The sequence below is a fragment of the Protomyctophum parallelum genome (assembly GCF_964188405.1).
Source record: "Protomyctophum parallelum genome assembly, chromosome: 14".
NCBI classification, from domain to species: domain Eukaryota; kingdom Metazoa; phylum Chordata; class Actinopteri; order Myctophiformes; family Myctophidae; genus Protomyctophum; species Protomyctophum parallelum.
In genome coordinates this window covers 19,099,813-19,127,573 of record NC_139709.1, presented here as the reverse complement: position 1 = coordinate 19,127,573, position 27,761 = coordinate 19,099,813, and the positions used below count along the sequence as shown (strand labels likewise).

Below are 27,761 nucleotides of genomic sequence, written 5' to 3'. Positions count from 1 at the left end.
CTGAGCGGTACAACTATACTTTTATTGTGATAGTTTCTTGATTGGTGCTCTGTACTGTAGTGTACTGTACTTTGATTATTTGTGAGAAAATCTTGAAAGTGTTTCATCATTTTGAATTGTACTCTGTGCTGTACTGTACTGTATTACTCATACTAATCTTACTGTAGTACTGCACTGCACTGTACTACTCTTACTGTTCTGTACTGTACTACAATGTACTGCACTCTGCTGTACACTGTACAATAGTTTTATAGTTACAGTATGTACTGCTCAAAAACAATTGTGGTGGACACATATCCTAATTGAGTGCGCGCGTGTGTGTGTGTGTGTGTGTGTGTGTGTGTGTGTGTGTGTGTGTGTGTGTGTGTGTGTGTGTGTTTGCGTACACCCATGGGTCAATGGGTCGTACTCAGACAGACATACAAACTCGGTCACTCATGGGAGCTGTTTGGCACCACTCAAAAAAGCCATCTGTCATATTACACAACCTACTATCTGTTATTAAACAGCCTACTGTATCATTCATAAAATATATTATATTTGTCACAGAGATGTTACAGTACATGAGGGGGACATGAAGTGGCACAAACCAGTCTAATCCAGGGTTATTGTATATTAACTAAAACAAAGAAAACAAAAGAATAATAATCATTGCAAAATGAAAACCAACTAGGGTGATGATGTGCAGAGTTGTGGAAACTACAGAGGAATAAAGCCATACAATGAAGTTAAGGGAAAGAGTAGTGAAAGCGCTAGACTAAGGGCAGAGGTGAGCATTTCTGAGCAGAAATATGGTTTCATGCCAAGGAAGAAGAAACGAGTGCAAGCTGGTTGGAATGTGTGGAGAAAAGTGTCAGGTGAGATGTGTGCTAGGAAAGTATCAGCAAGAAAGGGAAGGTGTACAAGACAGTGGTGAGATGTTGTATGGTTTAGAGACAGTCGCACTGAGGAAAAGACAGGAAGCAGAGCTGGAGGTAGCAGAGACTCAAATGTTGAGGTTCTCTCTGGGAGTAACAGTCAAGGATGGATAGGATCAGGAACAAGTACATCAGAGCTCATGTCAGATGTAGAAGGATGTTGAGGTTGGAACTGCCAGGCAGGAGGCCTAGAGGAAGACCAAAGAGAATATTTATGGATGTAGTGAAAAAGGACATGAAGTTAGTTGGAGAGAAGAGGAGGCAGAGGACAGGGTGAGATGGAGGCAGATGATTCGCTGTGGCGACCCCTGAAGGGAAAAGCCAAAAGGAAAAGAAGGTTTCAAAATGAAATGAAAAACAAATGTCCCCCTGTTCACAGTTCCTGGCTTACAAAGTGGCAGTAATGCAACATACTGTAGTTGGTGCTTTTTGAGGGGCCTATATACATCTTTTGACCCCACACGTCTCAATGAAAGGAGAAATTAGGACAAATGTCCGCCAAATATGACGTAAATTTGTGGCAACAGGCATTCTGATTGGCCAGTATGAGATCATGCATGATGATGTACGATGATAAGAGCGCCCCTCACTTCACACAGGTGTGATTCTTTTAAACTGAAGTCTTGATGGAGGGGGCGAGATGGTCCAGTTGAGGGGTCGACGCCACCTCACGCTGGGCCTAAGGTTGTACAGTCGTTTGAGTAGCAGTTCTCTGGAGTCGCTCCATGCTAGCAATGGTTGGTGCTGGACGAGCACTGCCCAGTGATTTGCATCAGCAGCTATCATCTATAGCCACATCTCATTCTTTAAAAAAAATTAAATAATTTATTATAGCGTAGTTTGGTACAGCCACTCTGGCCACAGCGGAGGGCCTATGCCTGGGTCTCTGGTATAGACTGGCTTTTCCGGGTGTAAGTGGACTGCAGGTGTCCGTAGATCACCTTCTTCACTACGTCAGGCAAGTGGCAGATGATGGTGATGATGATGATGGCGAACCAGGCCCTGCAGCTCAACAGCAGCTGATGGAAGACAAAGTACATGTTCTGGGTGTGGAAGAACGGCCAGAACACGCTTCCATAGACAAGGGAGAACGCAATATAAAGGGCTACCGAGCCCCACATCACTAAATGGTTCATCCATGTCCAGAAATGGGTCTCCAACGCCAACTTTAGGGTGACAGTGACTAACATGGCAGTGAAGACAAACGCACCAAACGTCCAGTTCCCAAACAGCTGTCCATTGCCCATGAGCATGGTGTCCTCCCCCATCAGTATACACGACCCAAAGAACAAGACAAAGCCATGACAGAAGCTCAGAAATGTCCAGTACCGACTCTCTGCGGTCCTGAAGTGCAGCAGAGAGTTCCTACTTATGTCCCTGTACAGGACAGGTTCACTCTGCAGTACATGTGGATGGATCGGCTGTTCAAACACACTGTACACCAGGATGGGCAGAGCAGTGAAAATTGTGTTGTACATCATGTCAGTGATAGGGTCATATAGAACTTGTTGTGAAAACAGACAAAAGAACTGGTAGAAAAACTGGGGCATGGTGAAACACACACTCTTGTAGAAAAAGTACTTCACAAGCATGGCTACTCGAAAGTAGTATAAGTGGCCGTGGACCAGGAGGAGTTTTGCCAGGAATTTAAACCTGCCAATTGCATAATCACTGTTTCTCACGGCCTGATGACCCTCCTTACCCATAATACCTATGCCAACATGGGCTTCGTGTATCATACTAACATCGTTGGCTCCATCACCAATAGCAAGCGTGATGGGTTTCCCTGGGGAGTTCTTTAAAAGATGTACCACCATGGCTTTCTGTAGAGGGGCCATGCGGCAACACAGCACCGCAGAACAGTTTTTACACACTTCCATAAAGAGCTTCTCGTGTCTTCTCAGTGCTAAAGAGAGGCTATCCCCGTCCACCACAAAGCCATACTGGACCACATTGTCTTCTTCCTTGATCATTTTGGCGAATCTGTGCAGTTGCTCTGCACACTCATCATGGTCGTGCTGCTGCAGGAGCTCCAGAATGTTCATGGTGCGGTGGAAGTGGCCGCAAGACAGGCTGACGCTAACCGCCGTCTCGTGTTTGTCCCCCGACAACACCCATACTTTGATACCTGCCAGGCGCAAGATCTCGATGGTCTCCTGGACCTTGTCCTGGAGTCTGTCTTCCAATGCCGTAGCTCCCAGAAGTCGAAGGTCTCGTTCTACATAGCTGAAAGCCTCCTGTAGTTTCTCCTCCCTCTGATGCAGAGTGGAGCGGGCTGCGCTCAGACGCCTATTCACATCAATATACTCCTCTGGACTGAAGTCTCGACATGCAAACACCAAGGTCCGCAAACCTTTCAATGCAAACTCGTCTACATGAAGCCTGGTCTTCTTGATCTCTCCACTGGTGGTGAGGGGCAGGATAGCCGACTCTGCTCCCTTGGTGAACAATACTTCACCTCCTGAGGGAGTCTGTAGAATGACACTCATCCTCTTGCGATTAGGATCAAACTCCAAGACATGGCGCAGCTTATACCTCTCTGACTTGCCGAACGTTTTGATTTCCATGGTTTCTCCACTGTTGCTAGTGAGGGCTACTCCCATCCTGTTAGTGGCCTCTACCAAAGCTTTCTCGTCTGGTGATAAGGCATAGTATTCCATCCGAGTTGATGAGCCATTAGCGAGGGAGAGTGGGTCTCCAACACCTACCGAACAGTCAGGTTGGTCATAACTGATCTGAACCGTGTGACACAATGACAGTGCCTTGAGGAAGAACAACTCATCACCAGTCAAGTGAGGTGTAGAACTGTCCAGTGACTCCTCAGCCATACCCTCTGGTAGCAGTTTGCCATTGACCTCCTGGTACTTTTTCCCATTGATTGTACACTCACGGAACTCCATCTCATTTTCTGTTAGCGTACCCGTCTTGTCGGTCAACACGTACTCCACTTGTCCCAGCACTTCGTTGAGGTCTGATGTGTTCACCTGGGCTGGCTGACCGCTCTCCTCGTGGTACAGGTCCGAATCCCAGACAATGAAATACGTGCCGAAGAACCTCACCATCTCCATGGTAACACAGAGTGAGATGGGAATCATTTTGTTGTAGAGGACCAGGAATGTCAAGAAGTCCTGGATGCATTTCCAGATCTTGCCGACGTTTCTCTCAGTCTCAGTCTTGGGGTTGTAAAAGGGCTCGTCCCATTCCTTCTCAAGCTGCCAGACATGCCTCATGATTGTGCTAATGACAGTTAACAACAGCACAATACCCATGTAGATAATTACAAAGGTGTTCATGGACTTCTCCACCATTGAGCGTTTATGCAACTTGCACTTTGCACAGTTAAGGGCCATCTTGGATTCCATCCCTGTATATACTGCTACACCAAAAATCTCTTTTGTATTTTTCAACCTGGCTCCTCGTAGTAGTAAATTCTCTGGTCCCAGCGGTCTGACAATCTCTTCCCCTTGGTGGGTCACGGTGATCCGACCGACAAACCTGTACAGATCGGCCTCAGGTTGTTGACACTCCACCACAGCCTGAAGAGCCTCCAGTTTGGACACCGACTGACACGGCGCTGTCTCTGATCTGGCATAGCGGGTCTTGAGGCTGGTCTCCCCGTCAAGGCTGGCAGTATTGATGTAGCAGGTCCCATCTACGCGGTCTGAGGATAGCAACACCAGGTCAGCTGGGGAGGTCTCTTCTTTAGCCACACGCACGATATCACCCACCCTGATGTTTTTGGATTTGGTCTGAAACAGAATTCCATTGCGAACCACAAACACAGGAGCACCGTTCAGTTCATTGTCCGCCTTGTGTCTCAGCCAGTCCTCATAGCCCTGTTTGATGGCAGTTACTGTGAGGACTATGGATAGAGGTATGGCATGGGTGACTTGGTGAGTAGGGGAGTCTACCACAAACGTTATGATGAGGATAGTAAGGAAATATAGGTTGGCTGTCCTTGTGAACTGCTCAAGCACATTCTTGGGGACAAAGTTCCAAGAAGTGTACTTGGATGAGATGACTCTGTTGTCAGCAAAATGTTGCGGTTTGCAGTGGCCATGCTTTGGGAAACGGTTAGCCACGTACACTGTCCTGGTCTTACTCTGGTGGGGAGGGTCAAACCCTAGCTGTTGCCGTATCCACCGAAGCATCCTTACAAAAAAACATTTGACGAAGTATATCTAGCAATCTCGATTTCTTGCTCAATCTCTCTTGTTCCCTCCCTAGTCCCACTATCTCCCTTGTTCTCTCACACTCTTTTTGCTCCCACTGTCTTTCGGCTATATATCTTATATTCATAAGATCAACATGCGTAACAGAGCTCTCCTCTCTGTCTCTAGGCTGACCAGAGGTCTAGACTGGATTAGACTGCATTAAGCCTGTTTCAGCCGCCATTCATGTCTTTATAGATGGCTCAGAAAGAGCCTAGCTGATGATGTCATCCATGCCCACATTTGGGCAGTCCAACCCCCATTCAATTCCATTAGAAACCTTTTTCTAAGTTAAATATTGGAGAGGATCTGACCTGACCACGGAACAAGGGGCAGTCTGAGATTCCCCATACAAGAAGCAGGCCTGGCTCGACTTAGGTCACCCAAGACTGACGTTGTAGAAAGTATGCAGAGACCGACATCACAACAGCTGATGTGACAGACAGAACGCGCCATACAAGGAGATATGCATGCTCCATATCGCTCTGAGCATCTGGCCAAGTACAACCAGATTCTCAGAATTAAAGAGGAACTTTGAGACAAGGCTCATTGTGCTGGGAATAGTTTCAGAAACCGATTGATATAGTGAATTAGAACAGACCTACCGGTATGCTTTCTATGGCATAGGCAGCAGCAGGATCCGCCGGCAGAAACTAGACGCACCTGCAGCAGATGAGTCTGACTAATTAGAGAGATGGCGAGAGAGAGGAGTGTGTGTGTGTGTGTGTGTGTGCGCACGTGCGTCAATTGAATAAGGCTGCAGACCATCAGAAATTAGCAGATAGAGACCCTTTCGCACTGTATGCCACAAATGAATGGGTTTTTGTAGCCTGGGTTCGGACAATTTTTTTCTTCCTGGAAATATAAACATTTTTCAGGCTCTCAGGAGTATGACATGACAACATCCCTTCGGTGGGGGATATAAAGGGACGTGACTAGACCAGATTGAGTTTGAAGAGCAGCAAACGGCAGAGCAGTGATAGCTCGTAGCCACAACAGTATACTTGAGCTCTCGGCTGGAAGCGACCAGCAATAACACAATACCCTAAACTGGTTGTCTCCACCAGGCCGAAGGCATGGGGAGAGTATACCGTATGTCCATCCGTCCGTGTGTGTGTGTGTGTGTGTGTGTGTGTGTGTGTGTGTGTGAGTCCGTCTGTCTTTGTACAGCTAATCTCACACACACCGCTCGTGTGTGTGAGATTTCCAGAACGGCCTGTTACAGCGCCACCAGGAGGCCGACTTTTGAAAAACAAGTTGGGATATTTACATGCCGGATACAGCAAAATGTACATGTATGTTTAATCATTGCTACATCAAGAAAAATAAGGTGTTATAATAAGGTGTTTTTGATTTATTTTTAAAGTATAGAACAACTAATGTGAACAAAGATTCATAAGATAATACTGTTCCCAGTGACAGTGTGTACAGGACATTTTGTGTGAATGAGAGTTGAACAGGTGACATTTTACCTGAGGACTTGCTCACTGAAGCCTGAAAGCACCACACAATTTGGGTCTTTGTCCATGCATCTGGTCAAGATTGGGAAAACAAAGAATTAAAACTTCTCACGATTCACATCCATAAGAAAGGGTTCACACTCCTAATAATTCCTCTCAACATGGACTGACTTTCTTCACTGCTGCATATTTGTTTCATTGGTTCCATACAAAAAAGCTAAGGTTAATTTATAATAGGAAGTGATCTCACATCTTTATAGTGGACGGTTTGATATAACATTCCACCCTGACACAGTTTGTCAAATAAAAGTTGAAAAAATAAATATATTAACAGTAGAAAATAGTAGCCAAAATATCTATTGCATTTCTCATCGTGTCTTTAATTGAAAACAAGTTGGGTTCGTTTGAATATTGTCTTAATTCCTCATTGTCTGTAACTGATAAAATGCCAGTCCATTTGCTCCCTATGGTTGGGAGGCTGTGTGCCATATTTACAGTACACACCATACTATACAGCAGGGAATTCACTGTAGACATATTTTCTACTGTATGCCTAGTAAGTAAGGTTTGTGAATATGTGCTTGATTGTCAGTTTTTGTGTAAGTTACCTTCAGTAAGATGACATGACTTTATCTTAACCCATTCTGACCGGGCACCCATTTTGGTGTTGGCATCATGTTATGCTTTAGCTATTGAAAAATAGCAGATCTACAAGCTCATATCGCGCCACCGAGTGGCGCGATACGAGCTTGTAGGTCTGCTATTTTTTGAAAAATCGAAGAACGACTGACATTTTTAGAATCTGATCTCAGGTCAGAATGGGTTCATCAGACCAGTGTGTGTCCGGCGGAAACCTCGTATGAATCTGATCTCAGGTCAGAATGGGTTAACCACATGAACACAAACCCTAGCATCCCTATTCTCGAGCAAACATTATGATCCATGATCAGTTTCTCTGGTAAATCCGGTAAATAAGTAGGGGTTTTTTTCTTCTTACGTCCTGAGAATTTTCACAACCAGGACCTTGTCGTTTATGTCCTTCCTGTAGTTCTTGATGCTCCATTCCAGCTCATTGTTAATGTTGTTGTCGTCGCCCACTATAATGATGGTGTCAACCTGGGGGAGAATAAATTCATGGGCTCAAAAGAATTTACTGTAAATATGTGTAAACATGTGTAAACATTAAGTGATTTCACAAGACAACAATAAAGGTTACTGAGATTTCACCCAAACCTTCCACAGTACCACATTTTAAATTAGCCACAAATAATTAACCCTGTCAGACCATTTGTCGAACTCTTTCACAATTTCTCCAAAATAGCTGATCTACAAGCACACAATGTGTCACATCGCAACGTGTTGCGAACTTGTACATCGGCTATTGCCAATAATAAAAAGTATATAATAGGCCCTATTAAATAGGGCATAATAATAATACTGCAACTTTAAACAACATTAAGTCAGTTGAAATGTTCTATGCATTACACCAGACTGAGTTTAGGCTACAAAGTATACAAGCACAAACCTTGTTTTGCTTTGTGAACTCTCTGGAGAAGAAAGAACCACAATTTTGATCTGAGGAATTGGACTGTCTGAAGCCTGTTATGTCCTGGGAGTAAAGAAATAAAGGTACATTGCACAGTTATACCACCATATTTGTGCAAGAAAAATGCCATTTGGAGGATGCTTGTGTAGTACATAATTCAATGTGTCTGTGTGTGTGTGTATTATAAAGTAAATAAAACAATGCCCTTACCTTGACCACGTCCCTCACATTATCCAATAGGATGTCGGACTGTAGCTTGATCTCCTTACATTGGTTCCAGTCATACACAAACAACCTGGCATCCTCAGCACTGCAGCCAATCATCAGGGACAGCAACACAGCCACTTCCAGACTCTGGGAGGATTGATAGCCAATGGAAACAGCACTACAATTCAATACAATCAATACATTATATGAAATGGCATACAAAGGGCATGTCAAGCGTGTCAGAGCCAGTGGTTCATGCCTGATTTAGACTTTGTAGCTAACTTTATTAAATTAGTTATGAACGCAAGTAAATTATGTCTAATCCTTTCCTGTTTCGGGAAGCATCACGGCAACTGGGTGTTGGGTTTTCAATCCCTCTATGTTAAAGGTTTATTTTTTAAACGTACCGCCGTTCTCAGTCTCTGACATTCAAATTGTCATACTGTATTTCAGAGCTTGTACAATCTTCCTATTCCTCATTTCAGTACAAATCAATACAGTCAACAATGAAAAGCTTTTTTGCATGAGCGTTCCCTGTTAATCAATTATCAAAAAGGAGGGTGGGGGGGAAAAACCTAGGTCCTCACAGAAGGAGTGAGTTCATCGTCATCGTCTGCCTCCTCTGCGTTGTCACTCTCGGGACCAGGAGGTAGGCAGAAGTCCTGCTTCTTGCTCCAGGTCTCGTCGTCCCTGATGCCAGAGGAGAGCCAGATGACGGTGCGTCCAGGGAGAGGCGGCACGTTGTACCGACAGGAGATCTGAACCGCGGTCTCCAGAGCCTGGCGGTAGCGAGCCAGCAGAGCCACGCTGTAGTTTCTCTGACTGGATAGAGAGAGGTGAGGAGTCAAGAGGTGAAGAGTTTGAACACAGTTTAATCCATTAAGACCGGCTAAGGCCCATTTAAAAAATGTCTTCTAAAAAGCTTAAAACATCTGCAAACTATTTTATTAATGGCAAACCATTCCACCTATAGGTCTTCATCAGGAAAATGATGACTGATGAAGATCTATAAGGTCATTAATACAATTGTTTTGGGAGCTTTAAACCGATGTTTTAACCCTTTCCTTTAAATTATTACTGTTACCATTTTTCTTCAGCATTGCATTTGAGGCCTGCTACTGCTACTCCCACTAAGTAATAATCACAACAATTCATACATACACGGCTTTCTGAAGCTGGGCCTTCCTCAAATTGTACAGTCGACAGACGAAGGGCACCCCAAGGGCCTGCCTCATCCTCTTCCTCCCGGCTGATTGCCAATCCAGAGACCTGAAGCGGCTGCTCTTAGGAATCTTCTTCAGGACACTTTTCAGAACTTCTATGCTGCTGGGGACCTCTTTCTCTGTTGCACGGGCTGCAACCATTTGGTGGGGGTATGAATTGCGTCTCATTAGAAGTAATAGAATAATCACACACAATTCATACATACTATTCAAACTAGATTTGTTGGGATGCATTGTGTAAAGAAATATGTAAATATATGTGAATGTCCGAATGTTCTGATGTGTTTGTGTGTTAACAATTCACGCGTACGTACGCGTGAATTGTACACACACACACACACACACACACACACACACACACACACACACACACACACACACACACACACACACACACACACACACACACACACACACGCCTGAAGTATCATGCCCGCAAAAATGTTTCAAAATGTTGGTTTTGAATTTTGATTAAAGTTTGTAAAAGACTGTGCGTGTTACTCACCCATGCAGTTCATCTCCATGAGGACCTTGTAAGCAGCTAGGAATCTGAAGGGGAACTGTCTGCTCTGGACAACAGCTTTCTGTAATCAAGGAACAGCAACCGTCATTTATGGAAGACTCCATGAATTAACATGTGCACCAGTTTCAGCAGGGGTCACCAGACATTAGAAAGAACTAGAACTGCACTCTGTCGAGTGCCTACTTGCTTGTTGCACACTAGTAGGCCATAAATGACCATAAATGGCCTACGTACTGTCGACCGCTACAAAGTGTCAAACCACAGCTTCTCTGTGAAGGAACGTTTGAAATGTTGAATTATTAGGTTTAGCTATTTGCTGCCTACTTTAGTTTCTATCTATAAAAGAAATACAGTTTTATCGATTTAGAATTATTCTGGATCCCTTTTTAGTTTCTCAAAGAAACATAAATCATCGATATCCATGAAAAAAAAGGTATATAAACTGAAATAAAATATGTTATCACGTATACAGTAAAATTATTTAATTATTTATTTTAAATTGTCAATTGCTTTAAATTTACTTAATCTTGGACTATAGTGATATTAATACTAAATGCCTCTGTGTATATGTACGTGTAATTTGTAAGTTGATTAGCGGTATACTGTGGTTACTTTTGATGCGTATATACAGCATATTCGATCACGTAATGACTACTTGTGCCTGATACGGCAGTGGTGCCAGATTACATACATGTATACATAGGAGCATTACCTTTAATCCTCCCGACACTAAAACATATCGTCATTACGTCACCATCGAAAACCAATTACACTCTGGCATTGGGTCCTTTAATCCACATCTTTATTACGTCATCATTGAGAGCTAGTTATACCAGTTATACCCCGACGTCATATGCTGGGACGGTGCATACGCATCGAATATCGTCCTGGGCGAAACTAGTACTTGCGTGCTCTGCTTGCGCAAGTAATAACATGTGCACCAGTTTCAGGGGTCCCCAGACATTAGAAAGAATAACATGTGCACCAGTTTCAGCAGTGGTCCCCACTAGATTGCCATGTCAAGGACCACTAAATAGCGTTAACATCTGGCTCTAGCCCACCTTCTTGCAAAATGTCTTTAGAAATTACCGGTCTACAAGCTTGTGATGCGTTGTGAACATGCAGATCTGCTATTGCAGGGGGAACAAAATGTTGTTGTTTTTTCATTGGTTAATGAGGTGAGTGCTAAACCTAAATCCAGAATACTTAAAAGAATAGAATAGAATAGAATTTGGTGTGTGCCAATAAAAATAAATGTGAGTACTAGCTCTGTCCACCATTTATTACATTTTTGGATGTGCTACATTTGTGGAATTTGTTTATGTGGGACTGATGATGTCACCTTATTGGTCAGTCTGCTGAGGATTCTCTGGTGGTGTTTCTCACTGATGCTATGAGTTATCATGTTCCTCAGATTCCTCAGCATCGCCATGAACGGAAGAGACTTGTTATCTAAACAAAGACATGGACATAGGTTTAGCGTGTGTGTGTGTGTGTGTGTGTGTGTGTGTGTGTCAGTAGCGTTTCCAGGAATTACATTTTGGGCAGGCAAGATGTGTTAGTTGTCGTCCCCCCACGCACAATCAGTAGCACTAAAGGTTTTCAGAGATATACCTGCCAGACAGTAGGATACAAAGACTGAAAGGCATGCATTTGCATTCGAAAGGGTGATTGAGGGTCGCGGCCAATCCGCTGTCAACTAATAGTTCTCAGGCTTGTTTTTTGTCCTCAGTGTATGGATTTTGGCCAGGTAGAAATGGATTTGGACAGCCTGTCCTCACCTAATTGTAGATACGCCTCTGGTGTGTGTGTGTGTGGGTGAGTGCGTGCGTCTATGTGTGACGTGTGTGTGTGTGTATGCAGACCGATGAGCTTTTCCCAGGTGCAGGCCTTGTTGCCCTGCTGACTGAGCAAGCGTTCCCATGTCTCTGGCTGCTTGAGCTTGATACGCTGTCCAGCCTTCAGCCTGTCCCACACCCCACTCAGCCCACTGCGGGTGAATGCCTGCATTGTAGCAGGATACCTGGATCACACGTACACACATGCACGCAGCCACACACACACACACACACACAGTTGAGACTGAAAATTGCAATCAACTTAAAACAAGACAGGGCCCAGTAACGGCGTTTGAACTTTCATCTCCATCATGTTGTAAAGTCCATATGGTGCATATAATTGGCACTGTAGTTGGTGCAGATTTGATGTATGTTATGTACTGTATGTGTGTGTGTGTGTGTGTGTGTGTGTGTGTGTGTGTGTGTGTGTGTGTGTGTGTGTGTGTGTGTGTGTGCGAGCGTGCGTGCGTGCGTACAGGTCCACCATTTAGTGGTGAGGTTTAGTGTGTGTGTGTGTGTGTGTGTGTGTGTGTGTGTGTGTCTTACTTCCTTCCTAGTATGGCCATGACATGGTGAGTTGGTTCCTTAATGTGGAGCTTCTGGATCATTTTCTTTAAACTGAACTCACTTTGTTTCTTATCCACCACCACTGGTCTGCCATTCTTCAACTACACACACGCACACACAAAATTGAGCTACATAAATCTCCCAGACAACTCGGCATGAAAATCATTGTGAAAAGTAGGGTACAACCACAAACTATATACCATCATGCATTGCACTGTAAATAAATCACAATCTATTGTAAAAGTTTGCTATGTGAAAACAAAAGAGTGCTATGTCCATGTTTCCCCAGTAGGGAGTGCAGTGTGACTGAGAGTAAATTGTTCACAATGACAATTCAGAAGTGGTGCACACATGTATCATCATCATCTTGTTGCTAACAATGTGACGATGCCTGGCTAGTGTAGAAGAGCAGCATGCCTCAGTTTGTCTAGTAATTCTGTTTCTTCTCCTAATCAAAAAGATTTGAATGATCTTGAAAACAAAACAAAAAAGGTTTTATATCAGGTGGCATTTCAACAGAGCTCTAAAAGTGGTTTCATAAAGAGTATTATTAAGAAGTCATTTTGAAGGAGTAGTTGTGGTGCAACTCGGAAGAGTTTTTAATCTTGCTGATGAGCTCACTATATTATCCAGTAGTCAATCATGCATAATTGATTCATTATAGTCCTTCAGGGTTGGTACTACTAGTAACTGACTACATGTAATGAGGATTATCAGATTGTGAAAAATAAGTAACTATAATCAGCCCAGATTCTAGTACACTGAAATGTAAACATGGCTGCAGCTGAACAAATAAAAAAAAAAAAAATCAATACTAGGCCTGGGCCATGGCTCAGCGGTCTAGGCACCTTGGCTGGTAATCCAGTCTGGCAGTGTGCCGCGGGTTCGACTCCCGATTCCGACGGCCTTTACTGCATGCCTTCCCCCCCCATCTCTCTCCCCATTTCCTGTCAGCCTACTGTCTGTCCCTCCATACAAAATATAAAATAAAGGCAAAAGCCACAAAAGAAAACATAAAAAAATGGAGAATGGACTCACATGTTCCTTCAGAAGTTTTTCGTCTGATCTGAGGATGGCTGCCCACTTTTTCAGTTGTGCATTGGTTGGTACCTGGAGTGCGGGATGTGTGGGATGATGGAGAGTGCAGCAGTAAAAGAAACAACTTTTTTACAGCGTGGCCCCTCAGTGGTGAGCTGTCTAGAAGACTGTCTGCCGCTAATTACGCAAAGCACTAAATATCTTCTGCACACTACCAGTAGACCTCAGAAGTACCTCCACTAACCTTTTTATGTATTTTCTACTTTTTTTTCTACAACCTGACCTGACTGAGACCTTTCCCAAAATCCCAAATATGGAATCATACATCATACATCATGTATGATGTCATAGATGACTGACGTCACAGGCCAACCACTGAAGAAACTAGAAATGCACACAAGTAGGCCTACTTGTGCACAAGCAGAGCGTGCAAGTACTGCTACTAACTACTGTCTATTACAACTGCTGTTCTAAATCCTTTAGTCCAAAAGCCAATAAGGGACCACCATTCTTACCCCGACACAACCCTGACACACACACACACACAGTGTATTCAGTACCTTGCCTTTGGGCCTTTTGCTGTTGTGTTTGCAGCGATGTTTGCGCGTGTTGTATTTGGCTAGCTGGTACTCAGTGAATTGCTTGAACTTGTCAGCCATGGCCTTCTTCAGACAGGTTGGTAGATTCTTATTGAAACACTGCAGAAAGAGGTAGATTTACAGAGACACATCATGCACACATTACAGGGTTTGCCAGCAACTTGACTTATCAGTACTAATCAGATCAGAAATAGATTTGTCCTCAGGATGATTGCGATAACCCGATGTACAAACCCTAACACTAAACATGTATAAATCCCAACAGTTTCAAATACTGATAAATAGGCTACATAAAGCATTGTGGCTGAGACTCACCGTGCTGTAGAGTCTGGCTACCTCCAGCCAATCAGAAGGCAGCTGTATGGCTGCACAGAAGTACCTGCGGAAATGTGGTTTGGTGGCGGACTGATTGGCGGCCAGAGTCAATAGGAAGTTCGCTGTAATGCGAATGTTCAGCTCCTGTCTGGTGTACACTGCCACCTGGAGGGAAAAAGGTGAAGAACAGATACAGTAAATGGTACAACATCTACGGCTTACTGTAATTCACAGATACTGCATAACCAACCCCCCCCCCCCCACACACACACACACACACACACACACACACACACACACACACACACACACACACACACACACACACACACACACACACACACACACACACACACACACACACACACACCTTGAGGAGAAACTGTGGGTCGGTTTCAGAGATGCCCTTAGAAAGGTTTGTGATCCTGGTCCACACACTGTCCTCTTCATCCCAGCCTGTCTGGCCTGGAGCCGTGCTCTTATTGACCAGAGAACAGCACACCTCGTCCAGTAAGCCATACTGAAGGGCAGAGGAACAGAGGCATGTTCAGAGGAAGGACATTTTTTTGAGATATGCAAGTTTACTATGCAGATATCGTTCCTGTCGGGCAGAAACCCATATTTTTACTTTTTGTGTTTTTAAAATGAAAACGACCTATTTGACCATACTACAGCATCACACAAAAGCATCCAAAGTAGCAGATCCACAAGCCCGAAATGCTGCGTGAAGCAATGCGTTTTGAGCTTGTAGATCTGCTATTTTTTAATTAGAATCCTGAAAAGTAACAGTTTTGGACATACCGGTATGAGGTTTCCACCAGACAGAGACGATATATTATTGCTGTTGTTATTATTATTAGAGCCCGACCGATCCGTCGGTCGCACCAATGTATCGGTCATTTTGGGAGCCGATGCCCGACATCGGTGTTATTTAACAGGAGGGGGAATACAGGAGGGGGGAAAGTATTTAATGTTTACTACAGTCCATCCTGCACATATCACTCTCTCGGTCCTGCACCGCTGTACTGGAGAAGTATATAACTTTTTCGGTTCTGCACCGCTTATTGGAGAAGTATATCACTTTTGACAAACCACAAAAATCCCTTAATTGAATTTAAATGTATAAAAGGTATTTGTACATTATTTGCTATTCAGAGATATGCTGTGTATTTCAGCCTTGTTTATTTCAGCCACAACAAACAATATTAATAGTATGACTGCTCTATTATTTGTGAAGTGAGGGGCGCTAATATATTAAAGTCTAACTCATGTTGATTAGGTGATGTAATGGTGATTATGATGTAACATGTCTATTTGCTCAGACACTATGACATAAAATTGTCAATGACTTTTTGTAGGACGGAAATCTACACTAATAGCTGAATATAGGAGGGCATATATAGGGGTGCATTTCATTTTGAAAAAAATGCCTTATGTGCCAAAATATTTTATTTAAATGTATTCAATGTATTCTATTGCTAACTTGAATAAAAAAAACGTATTTTGAAGTTTAGACGTTTTTTAAAATTTCTTTCAATTATTTTAATTGATTACTAAACATCGGTCCAAAACATCGGCATCGTATCTGCATCGGTGGTGTAGGTCTCTCCAAAATCGGCATCGGACCCAAAAATATGGCATCGGTCGGGGTCTAATTATTATTATTATTATTATATATTGATTACTTTTTATATTTGACTAAATTGCTAAGTCCAATTAACTCTTTCAGCTCTAATGCACGTCATGTCACTGAATTTAGTGACAGAGACAACATAGATGTCTTAATATCTGTGTGTTGTGTGTATTATATTCGTTATTTAAATCAATTATTTGATAATCGATTAATTAAATTGATTTGTTCCATTAAGTGCCCTAAAGGAATAAATACCACCCACACCACACACCTTTTTAACCTTCAGTTCTGCTTCATTCTCCTCTTTTCCTCTGTCTATTTCTTCAAACTCCTCCTGTCTGACTGCTATAGTCTCATCATGGTCAGGAGCACCTAGCTCCATCTGCAGCACAGAGAACTCTGTGCTGCTGTTAGCATCCACCTCCATCTCTTGCTCCTCCATGCCGTCTTCTTCAGAGAGCTGTTGACCCAGAAAACAGCACAGCAAACACAATCAATGGGTGTCAGTTAACCCCTCCAACGCCTGCTTTCAGACATGACATAGTGTGACAGGCTGGCAACCAAGTCTATGGACTTTTAATGTTTGCTTTAAGCATGCCCCCGTGACGTCATGTGGCGGGTGATAAAAGGTACCCCTCACTTCACACAAGTGTTCGTTATTTGGCAAGAGGTCAATTTGAATGAGGCATCAATTATATTACAAGTATAACAATTACAAATATTTGACAGCTAATTTTGTATTGTTGTATGTATTCATCAAGCCCCTGGTGTGTAAAGACCTTTAATCTCAATGATTTGATTGAGAAGAGAAAAAAGCTATTTATTAAGGCGACAGATGGTTTCATGTACCTCACTTGTCTCCTCACTATAGGACTGAGTCTCTTCAGATACCTCGTCTCGTCTGCCATCTCGCCCGTCCGGCTTCTCTTCTCCACCAGGACAGAGGGATGAAGGACGAACGTGAGAGAAGCGCCCGAGCAGGGAACCACTCGAGGAGGTATCCAGGGACGAAGATAGCCAAGAGCCATGCGGGACAGAACGTACCGTGAGCAAAGATGACAGCAGGAGAGGTTCTCTATTTAGGAACGTGTTCTCTGTGCTGAGAAGGAGAGAGCTGAAAGAGGGAGTGTATGAAGAGGAGGAAGTGGAGAGAAGGAGGGTGGAGGTGGTGGAGGACAGGCCAGAGGGCTGGAGAGATGGGCATGAGAAGGAGTCAGATGGAATGGATGAGAGCTCTGTGTTGGTTTGGGCCATCAGGGAGGAGGCCTGGACCAGAAGCTTGTTCTCCAGGCTTTGTGGAATGTAGTTGGAGAACAGGCCTCTCCCCGATGTAGCCTGCTGGTCCGCATGGACCAAATCCGCCTTTCGCAAAGTCAGCGCTTTCATTTCTGTTGAGAGAGAAACCAAAAGAAAGACAAAGACCGTCAGCAAGGTGGAGTCGAGTTCTATTAAGTCCTAGATAAACACAAAAACTCTGCAGTAGTGTGTAGTACTGTAGTGTATAGGCTACAATTAACAGATAAGTTAAGTTGCTCAACAGCATGCCACCTATTTGTACATGGTGCAGCAGCTTTGATATGTTATGTTGCCATAGTTTGCCATTATATGACGTAAGTAGAAAAGCAGCAATAAAAAGGGGACAAAGTACACAAGTTATATAGATATCGTGATCCGTGAGTGTGACTACACTGAACAAAATGACAGATGCAAAATTATGAATAATTCACATCTTACCAGTCAAAAATAAACTTGAGGTTGAATACCCTATTGATAATTTCTACATGATACTACTGTACATCTACTGTATACTGAATGTTGGTAGTGTTAACCACTACCAACAGTGGTTGTGTTAATATATATCATGTGTTAACCACATGATATATATTTCATCGTAATACGAATCGTGAAAATTGCAGAGCTACAAGCTCACAGCACATCACAAGATTTTTGCCTTTAATGACATGCCCAAAATAGGGATGCCAAGTTGGAAATGGTTAAAAGCTGCCCGCTAACCTGTGGAAGGTATTGAGCACACTGCCATTTCAGTGCAATGTGAGTCTGAGGTTGATTTGCATATGAAAAACATTCTGACTTTGAAAAGTGGCAGGTGCATGGGGTGTGGTGGAACATGGTGTTCAAACATAACTCGAAAAGTATAAATACGTACTTTATGGGGCAGGCCTATAAAATCTGTCTGTACTGTAAAAAATATAAAAAGTGGGTGTAGGACAAGAGTTTATAAAAATGTGTTAATTTTATAAAAAGGATTATGCTAAAATACTGGGATTTCTTTGTGATTGAAATGTAATATCTCAAAATGTACAAAATACATCAATAACGCCATCACACCATTCCTAAATGTACTGAATGTTTTAAAGTTTCTAGCTAAATGTATTAAATAAGATTAAAAACGTAAGTCAAATTCGGGTACTGTACTCAATTACAATTTTGAGGTACTTTTACTTGAGTACATTTTTACTTAATTATTTCACAGTCTTTACTAGCTTTGCAGATGTATTATTAGCTTAAGCCTAGCCTATGCAGCAGTTGCCCAACCTTCACCAGCTGCTGCAACATTAAAGTAATGAATAAATATGCATTACTGATGATTTACTTTAACGTTTGGTACATTTAATTTAGTAGGTATATTTTGAAGCCCATACTTTTGTACTTTTATACAAATGCAAATTGGACATAGGGCTTTTGCTTAAATATTAAATATAGTGAAAGAGAAAATGTGAGCCAACTTCTTCTTCTTCCGCCACTGGTGCTATGAGAACAGTGTTACCTGGCAGTTCTGTCTTGATTTACAATGAGTCAGAGTCCAGTGCATAGGCGTGGACCGTGGCTACTACAGTATTCAGTCATTTCAGTTATTAATAAAAGACGTACAAACTTACCGTAACGCAAATATCCCCTCTGTGGACAGACGAGTTACTTACTGTCACTGTGTAGTGTGTAATAGTGGCTATTCCTGTTACTGTCACTAGTCTATGAATAATACAGTCTTGCCAGCTTCCAGTATGTTTCCGTGTCCATTCCTTCCGGCCGTTGATTGGCCGGTTTTATTATTGTGTACATTTTTACCGTAAAGTCTACCGTCGCGTTCACAAGCTATTTATGCCTGTTGGTAAAAAGCCTGGTTTCTATTCCAAATTAATTTGTGTGATCCGGGTCGGGGCCGGCTACTGTATATCCGGTACGTTGCACTTTCTCTAACGCGCGCGCGTACACACACACACACACACACACACACACACACACACACACACACACACACACACACACACACACACACACACACACACACACACACACACACACACACACACACACACACACACACACACACACACACACACACACACACACACACACACACACACACACACACACACACACACACACACACACACACACAGTTTCCGTATCCGCTTTTGACCCAGACTGGTCATGAGCTTGAACTTGATTCCTTTGATCCATTCAAAACACAAAACCCAAATACAAAATTATATAAATCGCAGAGGACACACACATAATTCGATAGGAATCTTTTTATTATCCCCTTCTGGGAATTAAGCAGTACTACTTTGGAGAAAAACTTACTTTTTTTGTCTATAATCCTACCTGTATCACCAAAGAACACCCATCTATAAGAGCCATTGACTGATTCCTGTAGCGCTTCTATTTTTTATACAATTAGATTGATAGGCGCTACCGTAATGACTCTCATAATTGTGCAAAAGGAGGAAACGAACACGCTCCATTTCCGCTGCAGCAACGAACGTTTTAAGAAAGAAAAATGTGCCGAGAAAGGACGAATTGAAGCTGGAACGGGGTCGTTGATCATCATTATACCAATCGACCACTATCACAAAACACCTACTTGTTGGTATCAGAGTGGGTCTGTATTGGCGGTGGGTGTGTGGTTAGCAGCAGGCTGCTTTTGGTGACTTAGTTTGTTCTCCTTGTTGAGGAAGCAGCTCGGCTAGCCAGCTGCTGCGTTTAGCTGTTAGCTCTGTTAGCCTCCTAGCTGGTCAAAGATGGGGACGAGAGCGAGTCGCCTGCAAGAAGACCCGGCGGTCCCCCCGGCGTTCGGAAAGGATGGCAGTGGCACAACCAAGCGGGATTCGTACCGGCGGCCCCGCTGCGCCCGGCCCACCAGTCTCATGGTGGACTTCTCGGGGAGCTTCGAGGACACGGAGGCCAACCAGAGCCGATCCGAGGAAGGCAGCGACTCGGACATGATGCCAGGGCATCAGGCGAGCGCCGACGGAAGCCCCGCCGACCGCATCAGCCTCCCCTCCGGCATCGGCCAAGCGGCGGCGTCAACACCGGCCGGCAGCGGCGACAGCTCCTCCACCGGGGAGGACAAGCCTGCGGCGGACGAGGACGGTGGCGGCAGCATCAGCCCCAGCCCGGAGGCTCACGGTAGTGTCAACGTGGAACACCCATCCGGAGAGGAGACGGGAGGCCGTGTGCCCCATCGCACCTTTTCTGAGCGACTGCCGGGGAATCGGCACTCGTCTGGGCGCAACGTGGGCGCCAGATCCGCCCGGGTGCGGGGCGCACACCAGCGGCCGGTGTCGGAGGCTTGGATCGGCCTGTACCGCGTCAACAACAGACATGGCAGTAAGTTGTTATAATGATCGCACAGTTCAGCAGCATAGCTCCCGGAACCTAAAAAAACCGGTGCTAAATTCAGTAGTATTGTGTATTACGTCGTTGTTATAATGATAACTCAATCAGTGGTGTTTAAGTTATTATAATGATCATGATCACACAACAGCAGTATTATGTTCTGAACATTAGTTTCAAGGACGCGTGAGGATGATTCACAATCACACAGCTGTCCTTTTCTTTCCACTCTGCTTGGTAAATTGGTAGTGAGTAGGATGTATTATTGCAGAAGTAACAATTACATTTTAGAGGAACACAACAAACAATGGCAGGCAGATGCTTTTAAAAGTAGTAATGTATATACATGTCATGAGAAGCAGCAACGTGACCCTCAGCCTGGCCATCGCGAAATTAAAATGGATTATTCTTTACATTCCTGAGCAGATTATCTCTTCTCTCGTGCTTACATGACGATTTAAACCATCTGAGGATTCTATTGTACATGGTGGTCTGCTCTGGACTTCTAGCGTAAAACTATAGGAGGTGCCTAGCTGGTTTTCGAGTCACAGGGGCTGTGTTGGTAATAATTTCATCATGCCATTGCTGTGGGTAGTTTTCTCAACTTGATGCAACCTCACGTCTACTTGTCTGTGCATAGAAACATTTCATTTCAGAGGAATAGTATTTAAATTGATTTGCATTGTTCAATCTATCAAATACACATGGCTGGAGCCTGGGACTAATGTAACACCACCACAAGATTCCACCACCCATCCAAACCATAACAATAGGCTGACTCTCAGCCAGGGCAGCCCTCTAGCAAGTGTAGTGAAATGGGTCAAAGGCTTCACGTGCCCACTGCCCACTCACTCATAAAGACTGGAGGGTAATGTGGGACACAATTTCTCTCGTTACCAGACCAGGCATAGACTAATGTCCATGGCCTCAGATATCCCTGAGTAGGACAGCTGGGAACTTCCTATTTTGGCCATGTCATTATAGTTGATAATATAAATATTATAACATGTATAGTTCAATAAAAAGTGAGGGGCTCTCTTATCATACAAAACTGGCTGATTTGCTCATCTACATATGACGTAAATTCTCCATTCATTGTCAATGGGAATTTAATGTTTGTGTAGGACGAAAATCTACACTATAACTGAATATAGGACCCCTCAAAAATAGCAGGTCTATGAGCTCACCGTGAATGTGAACTTGTAGATCGGCTATTTTTTTAACTTAAAAAAAAGGGCTTAATCACTTACATATAATTTGATGACTATGGTCCCCCAGGGGTCTGTACTTGCCCCATTACTCACTCATGTGTCGTTGACTCGTTTATATTGTTACCACAGCAACCAATGATCAGATCAGTGGATGACGTCTGAATACGCAAATCTGATCTAATCACTTGCAAATACTAGTGTGGACTGTGGACAGACAGTCAATCTGAAAGATCAGGTGTGAGAAACATTGGATTTGCCTGCATTCTGAACAAAGGCTTTGTCTCCCTTTCTCATGCAGATATCCGCTGTCCTTTCTGCACCAAGCCTTTTCCGGGGGGCAGGATTGAGGATCACCTGTTGAGCTGCCTCACATCTCCACCTTTACCATACAATAGTGAGTTATATTGAAGAGTCAAGACACTGCTTTTAGTCCCTGTATTATCCCCTCCTGACTACCTCCTTTGTTCAGTGATTTGTTTTGAATGTGTCACAAAAAGAAAGTAGATCAACAAGCTCAAGTGTTTTTTTTAAGTTTTTTATTTATTTTACTATTCGTCACACGATTGAGTACTATTGTATAAGGTTGTGGTTAATGTTCTATTAAAACTTTTGATTGTAAACGTGTCTTTTTAAAACTTTGACATTGGAGCTAGAAACTAAAAGCACAGCTGCTATGGAACTGGACACCTGTAGTCGACACAGGGGAGGGTGAATTTGAACCACAATGACACCATGGGTAATATTTAGAGGCAGGTTTATAAACACTTTCGACCCACCAGTCTATCATATCATCCCATATATTGTGTGTATTTTAGCATTGTGTGTGTGTGTGACTGTGTGTGTGTTCATGCTCATAGCGGATGTGCTCAGTAAAGACAGCGGGGAGTGCTCTATCTGTTTGGAGGATCTGGTGCAAGGAGAGACCATTGCTCGGTTGGCTTGCCTCTGCGTCTACCATAAGAGGTAAACAAGTCCACTTTGTTGAGTTTATGTTTAGCTTACTTATTTGCCCAGTGATGAAATAAAAAGTGGTAACTTGTATGTTCTACGATAATTAGTTCCAAAATATGTGTTCATGGTCAGCATCTACACATCTATTCTACACATGGTTGTTGCACCGACAACATTCTTCCTACAATCTTTGGAGTTATGAAATATCGTTACCGTATAATATTCTTCCAACAGAATTCTCTCTGTATTCTAGAGGCTGTGGCCATACTGTTTTACATACTACTTCTCCTTTTCTTGCACTGCTCTGTCAATATCTCCCGCTCCTCCAGTTGCATTGACTCCTGGTCAAAGGTGAAGCCCTGCTGCCCTGAACATCCCTTTGATTGATGTGCATGCCACATGTATTGAACAACCCCACTCAGGTAGGGTGTGTGTGTGTGTGTGTGTGTGTGTGTGTGTGTGTGTGTGTGTGTGTGTGTGTGTGTGTGTGTGTGTGTGTGTGTGTGTGTGTGTGTGTGTGTGTGTGTGTGTGTGTGTGTGTGTGTGTGTGTGTGTGTGTGTGTGTGTGTGTGTGTGTGTGTGTGTGTGTGTGTGTGTGTGTGTGTGTGTCGGCTGAGTTGCAGTTTTGCGAAAAATAAGCAACCAGGTCTAGGAAAAGAAGCAACTAAGGACAATAGAGCACTTTAACTTTAAACCTATACTGTATGTATACTATAGAAAATAGCCGACCTACAAGCTCACAGTGCATCAGGAATGGATGCGAGCTTGTAGATGTGAGATGTGAACTTGGGGTATACAGATGTTCAGACGACAGGGGTTCTACATTCTGAACAAATTAATACATACAATTTTTTAATACAGTACATAGATTTGTTTTCCACTCCCCTCGATAGTAGTAGCTTGGTAACGGCCCCTTCTGTGATCCACCTGAAACTGCCTCTCACATGAGCTGACCGCTTTAAATAAACCCTTGCAATACCACATGGTTCCGTGGCGTGCAACATTAAGCATTATGATGCTTAAGTGGTTAAAATGGTCACATACTAGACTAGCATTAGAAATGCTCAATCAGTTTAGATTCACACATCATACCATCACGTCATTGTATTGGGACAGTACAGTAAACATACTGTGAAAAGAAGCACGACATATCTCTCAGTCCAAGTTTTACCCCAAAAGACAGATAAGAAAACAAATCCATGTGTCTAACAGATGGCTTCTCCTTTTTTTTTTGCATCCCTACAGGAGACCACACCGAATCCCAATTCTGCAGAATAAAAAGCATATTTGATTTAGAAGTAAAACCCTCCCCCAGCCCCAAGATGAAAACTTTCTACAATCATGTGGTGGAGAGAGAGAGTCCTAAGAGGAAGCACCAAATGATCTTTTCCACATGGACCACTCCCATTTGTACTTGGTGTGGACCATTTTAAAGCCAAATGGCAACAATGAAACCAGCTGTTCCCTCAGTCTTGGTTCGGACAAGTGATGGAACTGGTCCCCTCCCTTACTCCTTCAAGGACTATACTCTGAATCTGCTGGATACGAGAAAAAAAAGTCAAAGAATTATTTTCAATTGAAGATGATGGAAAACCCTCTTAGAAAGACCTCTGGACCTCGAGGAGGAAAGCAGCAAATTGACTGTGGCTCCACTTTTGTATTCTTAACAAACAGTATAGGTCATTTCTTCTCTGCCAATGTTGCAAAAGAAAGTATTGCTAATTGGCCTACTTTTTATTATGTTACATTGAATGTTTCGTTCCTTGGTTAATCCAGAGACTGGAAACCAAAAGAGCAAACAGTTACCACATAATACAAATATCGCATTGCTTTGTTCTTTTCAACTAGCTGGAGGTTGAGGGGTTGTAATTCTGTGAGCGGGGGCTGCTGTAGATTAGGTGGGATTTAATTTTTTTCCTGTCGTTACCTGTATACATTTCAGGGGAAGTTTGGGGGGTGAATTGATTGATTGTTTGCTGAATAGGTCAGTTTCCCAGTAGGTGGTTAGTGCTGAACTTGCTGCTACTTGGTTGGTGGTTGTTTTAGGTATTTCAGAAGGCCGTAGCAGTACTAGTGTTGGCACCGTTTTGAGCACTTTGTTCTCCCTCAAGGCAGATTCTTTTCAAATAAGGTCTCAGATAAAGTTGTGTATGATGTCCTGATGTCGACTGTATTCAAGAAACTGTGTGTGTGTGTGTGTGTGTGTGTGTGTGTGTGTGTTCATATGTAATGACGAGTGAGGACAAAACTGTCCTGATGATGTGTGTGTGTTTACAGTACAGTGCCCAGAGGTCTGCTGGTCAAGAGGGCTCTTTTTTTAATGCTAGTTTTTAATCAAACAAACTGCAATTTTGGTAATGCACCGCTATACAGCAGTGGTCCATTACATGGTGCCCACTGCTCTCATTCTACTTTGCTGAAGTAATGTGGTTTGTCACTCTGTAAGGGTGATCTATACCGAAGTCACCCACTGAAAATGATCTGCAAGATCAAGGCGAGCTTGTAGATAAGCTATTGTCTGTGCGACAACGGCACACAACCAAGAATAAAATCAGGCATTACTCCCCTTCACTTCCTTCGGGGACTAAGTCCAGATTTATTTTAACCAGACGCCAAGTGGTACTGTGGGCCATCTGGTTTGTTGAATGGCAGAGTGGAGAAATATATGGACAGACTAGTCGAGGGAGGCATATTTTGGGGGCATGTTTGTACCATGTGGCAGATGCCTCCCCCGATACTGGAGGCTATGGAACGCAGCGCTGACGGCTAAATAATAGTGTTAACTTCCTCCTTCTTCCCTCTTGAGGATTCATAGACATTGTATCTTACCAATTATTGATTTTAATTATTGCTTAAGGTGTTAAATGGCTACCCTTGCCTTTTGTGTGTGTGTTGATTGCCTTTACCAGGTGAAGGGATTCATGTGCAAGCTGGTATTTGTTGTCTTTCTTTAGTGATGGGGTGAGTTGAGATACTAGCCTAATTCTGTGGCTGAATAGTGACGAGTGGAGCCTGACTGGTGTGAGTTCTTTTGGTGCAAGATTGGCACAGAACAGTGTAGACTGTAGACAACAAAACATGGATTTATTGCTTTTGCTGCCTGAACTTAAAAGGGCATGTCTGTTCTGCATGATCCATTTTCTATCCTAAAACAAACAATCTGGATCAGCACAACGTTCAGCTCTGTCCACCCCAGCTTTTTCGTCCCTTGTTCTGCAATTTGAGGTGCTATGTCCTGCCACGAGTTGGCAACCTTGTGCATGTTTCCCCCCTTTTTGTATTGAGAAAAGAACAATGCCAAAAGTATGTCTGTGCATTGAGAGCTATGTGTTGGAGAGCAGAATAAGAGAAACATTTAACTAGATGTTCCATTTTGTTGTGGTGATAACGCATATTAACTTTGAGTGGGTGAAAATGCGAGGGACTATAAGCGCGGTTGGGTTGTCGGTGAAAATAAGAGACAATCTGAACACCCTCCCAAATGTTTTCTTTTTACCTTCCCCATAAGCTGTGTGGTGCAATACCTCAATTTTTACCAATGCTAAGACACTCTGTGTAAACCAGTTCCTATACAACCAAGGATGATTATTTTGTACAATTCTCCTCCAAGTCCTCCATCCTTGGTTTAAAATCTTTCCTCTGCCCTGTGCTTTGAGATCATGGATACATCGATGTATTGATTGATTGATTAGATGAGAATGTGTTTTAGTTTTTTAAAGGGTCACCACAGTGGTATATGAATCCCGATATGGACAATCTGCCTTTTAACTCTGGTTATAGAAACAAAAGTTTGAGTTTTATTTATTAAATTGTAAATATTGTAATGCAATTCAAAAAAATGGCTTGGTCTTTGTTTGGTCAATATACTGTTTCTAAGCTCCAATATTTTGTATGTCTCAAAAGTTGTTTTTATATGTATTTTTTACAATAAATATATGTGTGAGACCTGTCTTTGTGTAAGTCATTGTTTGTATTCTGTGCAATGAGCCACTAACCTGAATATCCGGTTTCAAGGTCAAGTACTTATGTTACTCTACCTTCAACCTGGCATCCTGAGGCATGCCATTATATTTGAACATTGTCAAATTGCAGATTTACAACCTCAATGTGTCATGTTGAGCTTGTCAAGCAGCTAATTGTGCCACACACCATAAGAAAGACTTTATAACAATAAGGCTTGTTATAGTCATCCATCTTGTTTATCAAAAGGGACCCCCACCAAATATTGCACAATGCAACTTTAATACCAGACATTTCAAAATAGGCATGGTATTTTGTCATTACAAGTAAAACCATTTCACCACTTTAAACCTGTGAGTGTCCCACTTTCAGGTACAGTATGTAATTAAAATACTGATACAAGTTGTGAGCTTGAAGATCAGCCATTTTCACTAAAATTGGGCTTGAGTGGTTAAATGAATACATTAGGGTGGAGATAGATGACTATGTCCTGACCTTATCTCAGCACACCAACTGTGTATTAATTGAATCCATACTCGCCTTTAAAATGTCATCCTTTTACTAAACGCAAAAGAAAAGCATTACTGTACACAGTATGATCCAGTTTGACCCTCAAACCCCCTCCACCAGTCCTGACTTGTTACTGTCAGTCCCCTCTCACCCCTCCAGCTGGCTTACATGTACTGTGCTCTCATCAGGTTGACCCTACAAAGTCACATTGGCCCGCATTCTTCAAGTGTGTTATTCCTAAAATGCAATCATTCTGACCTGTTAATACTGTTCTTGTCAGTCGTGTGTGTGTGTTATGTTTCCGGTTAAAAAGCTGCTACAGAGCCTGTCAATTAACATAAAGCTACACTGCAGTACAAATTTCTAAGTTTTATTTGCTATATTCCTAGTCAAGCAGATCTGACGTGTTCTTGT

The 27,761-nt window shown here is 43.0% G+C and overlaps 3 protein-coding genes across 3 annotated transcripts in view; 1 reads left to right on the top strand and 2 right to left on the bottom strand.

Moving 5' to 3' along the window:
- Window positions 1-19,099, bottom strand: part of tep1 (telomerase-associated protein 1) — a 49,511-nt gene extending 30,412 nt beyond the window's left edge. The window contains exons 1-17 of the mRNA XM_083781263.1: window positions 18,978-19,099; window positions 16,927-17,465; window positions 16,349-16,537; window positions 14,815-14,964; window positions 14,445-14,609; window positions 14,091-14,228; window positions 13,531-13,602; window positions 12,472-12,593; window positions 11,953-12,110; window positions 11,430-11,539; window positions 10,070-10,148; window positions 9,503-9,695; window positions 8,929-9,163; window positions 8,345-8,488; window positions 8,114-8,197; window positions 7,586-7,704; window positions 6,601-6,660 (exon numbers count right to left, since the gene is read on the bottom strand). Coding sequence (XP_083637389.1) covers window positions 6,601-6,660; window positions 7,586-7,704; window positions 8,114-8,197; window positions 8,345-8,488; window positions 8,929-9,163; window positions 9,503-9,695; window positions 10,070-10,148; window positions 11,430-11,539; window positions 11,953-12,110; window positions 12,472-12,593; window positions 13,531-13,602; window positions 14,091-14,228; window positions 14,445-14,609; window positions 14,815-14,964; window positions 16,349-16,537; window positions 16,927-17,463 — 2,555 coding nt within the window. The 5' untranslated portion in view covers window positions 17,464-17,465; window positions 18,978-19,099. The remainder of the gene's footprint in view (window positions 1-6,600; window positions 6,661-7,585; window positions 7,705-8,113; window positions 8,198-8,344; window positions 8,489-8,928; window positions 9,164-9,502; window positions 9,696-10,069; window positions 10,149-11,429; window positions 11,540-11,952; window positions 12,111-12,471; window positions 12,594-13,530; window positions 13,603-14,090; window positions 14,229-14,444; window positions 14,610-14,814; window positions 14,965-16,348; window positions 16,538-16,926; window positions 17,466-18,977) is intronic.
- On the bottom strand, window positions 1,790-5,068 carry LOC310870502 (phospholipid-transporting ATPase IF-like; the record flags this gene model as incomplete). Its single annotated transcript, XM_083781738.1, has 1 exon — window positions 1,790-5,068. The coding sequence occupies one exon, from the start codon at window positions 5,066-5,068 to the stop codon at window positions 1,790-1,792; it is 3,279 nt and encodes a 1,092-aa protein (XP_083637864.1).
- A 744-nt stretch (window positions 19,100-19,843) lies between the features above and the next one.
- LOC310871017 (uncharacterized protein) lies at window positions 19,844-26,828 on the top strand. Its single transcript, XM_083782449.1, has 5 exons — window positions 19,844-20,709; window positions 22,225-22,320; window positions 22,784-22,889; window positions 23,207-23,299; window positions 24,123-26,828. Exons 1-4 carry the CDS (start codon window positions 20,121-20,123, stop codon window positions 23,262-23,264), a joined length of 849 nt encoding a protein of 282 aa, XP_083638575.1. The 5' UTR covers window positions 19,844-20,120; the 3' UTR covers window positions 23,265-23,299; window positions 24,123-26,828.
- Window positions 26,829-27,761: the final 933 nt, after the last annotated feature.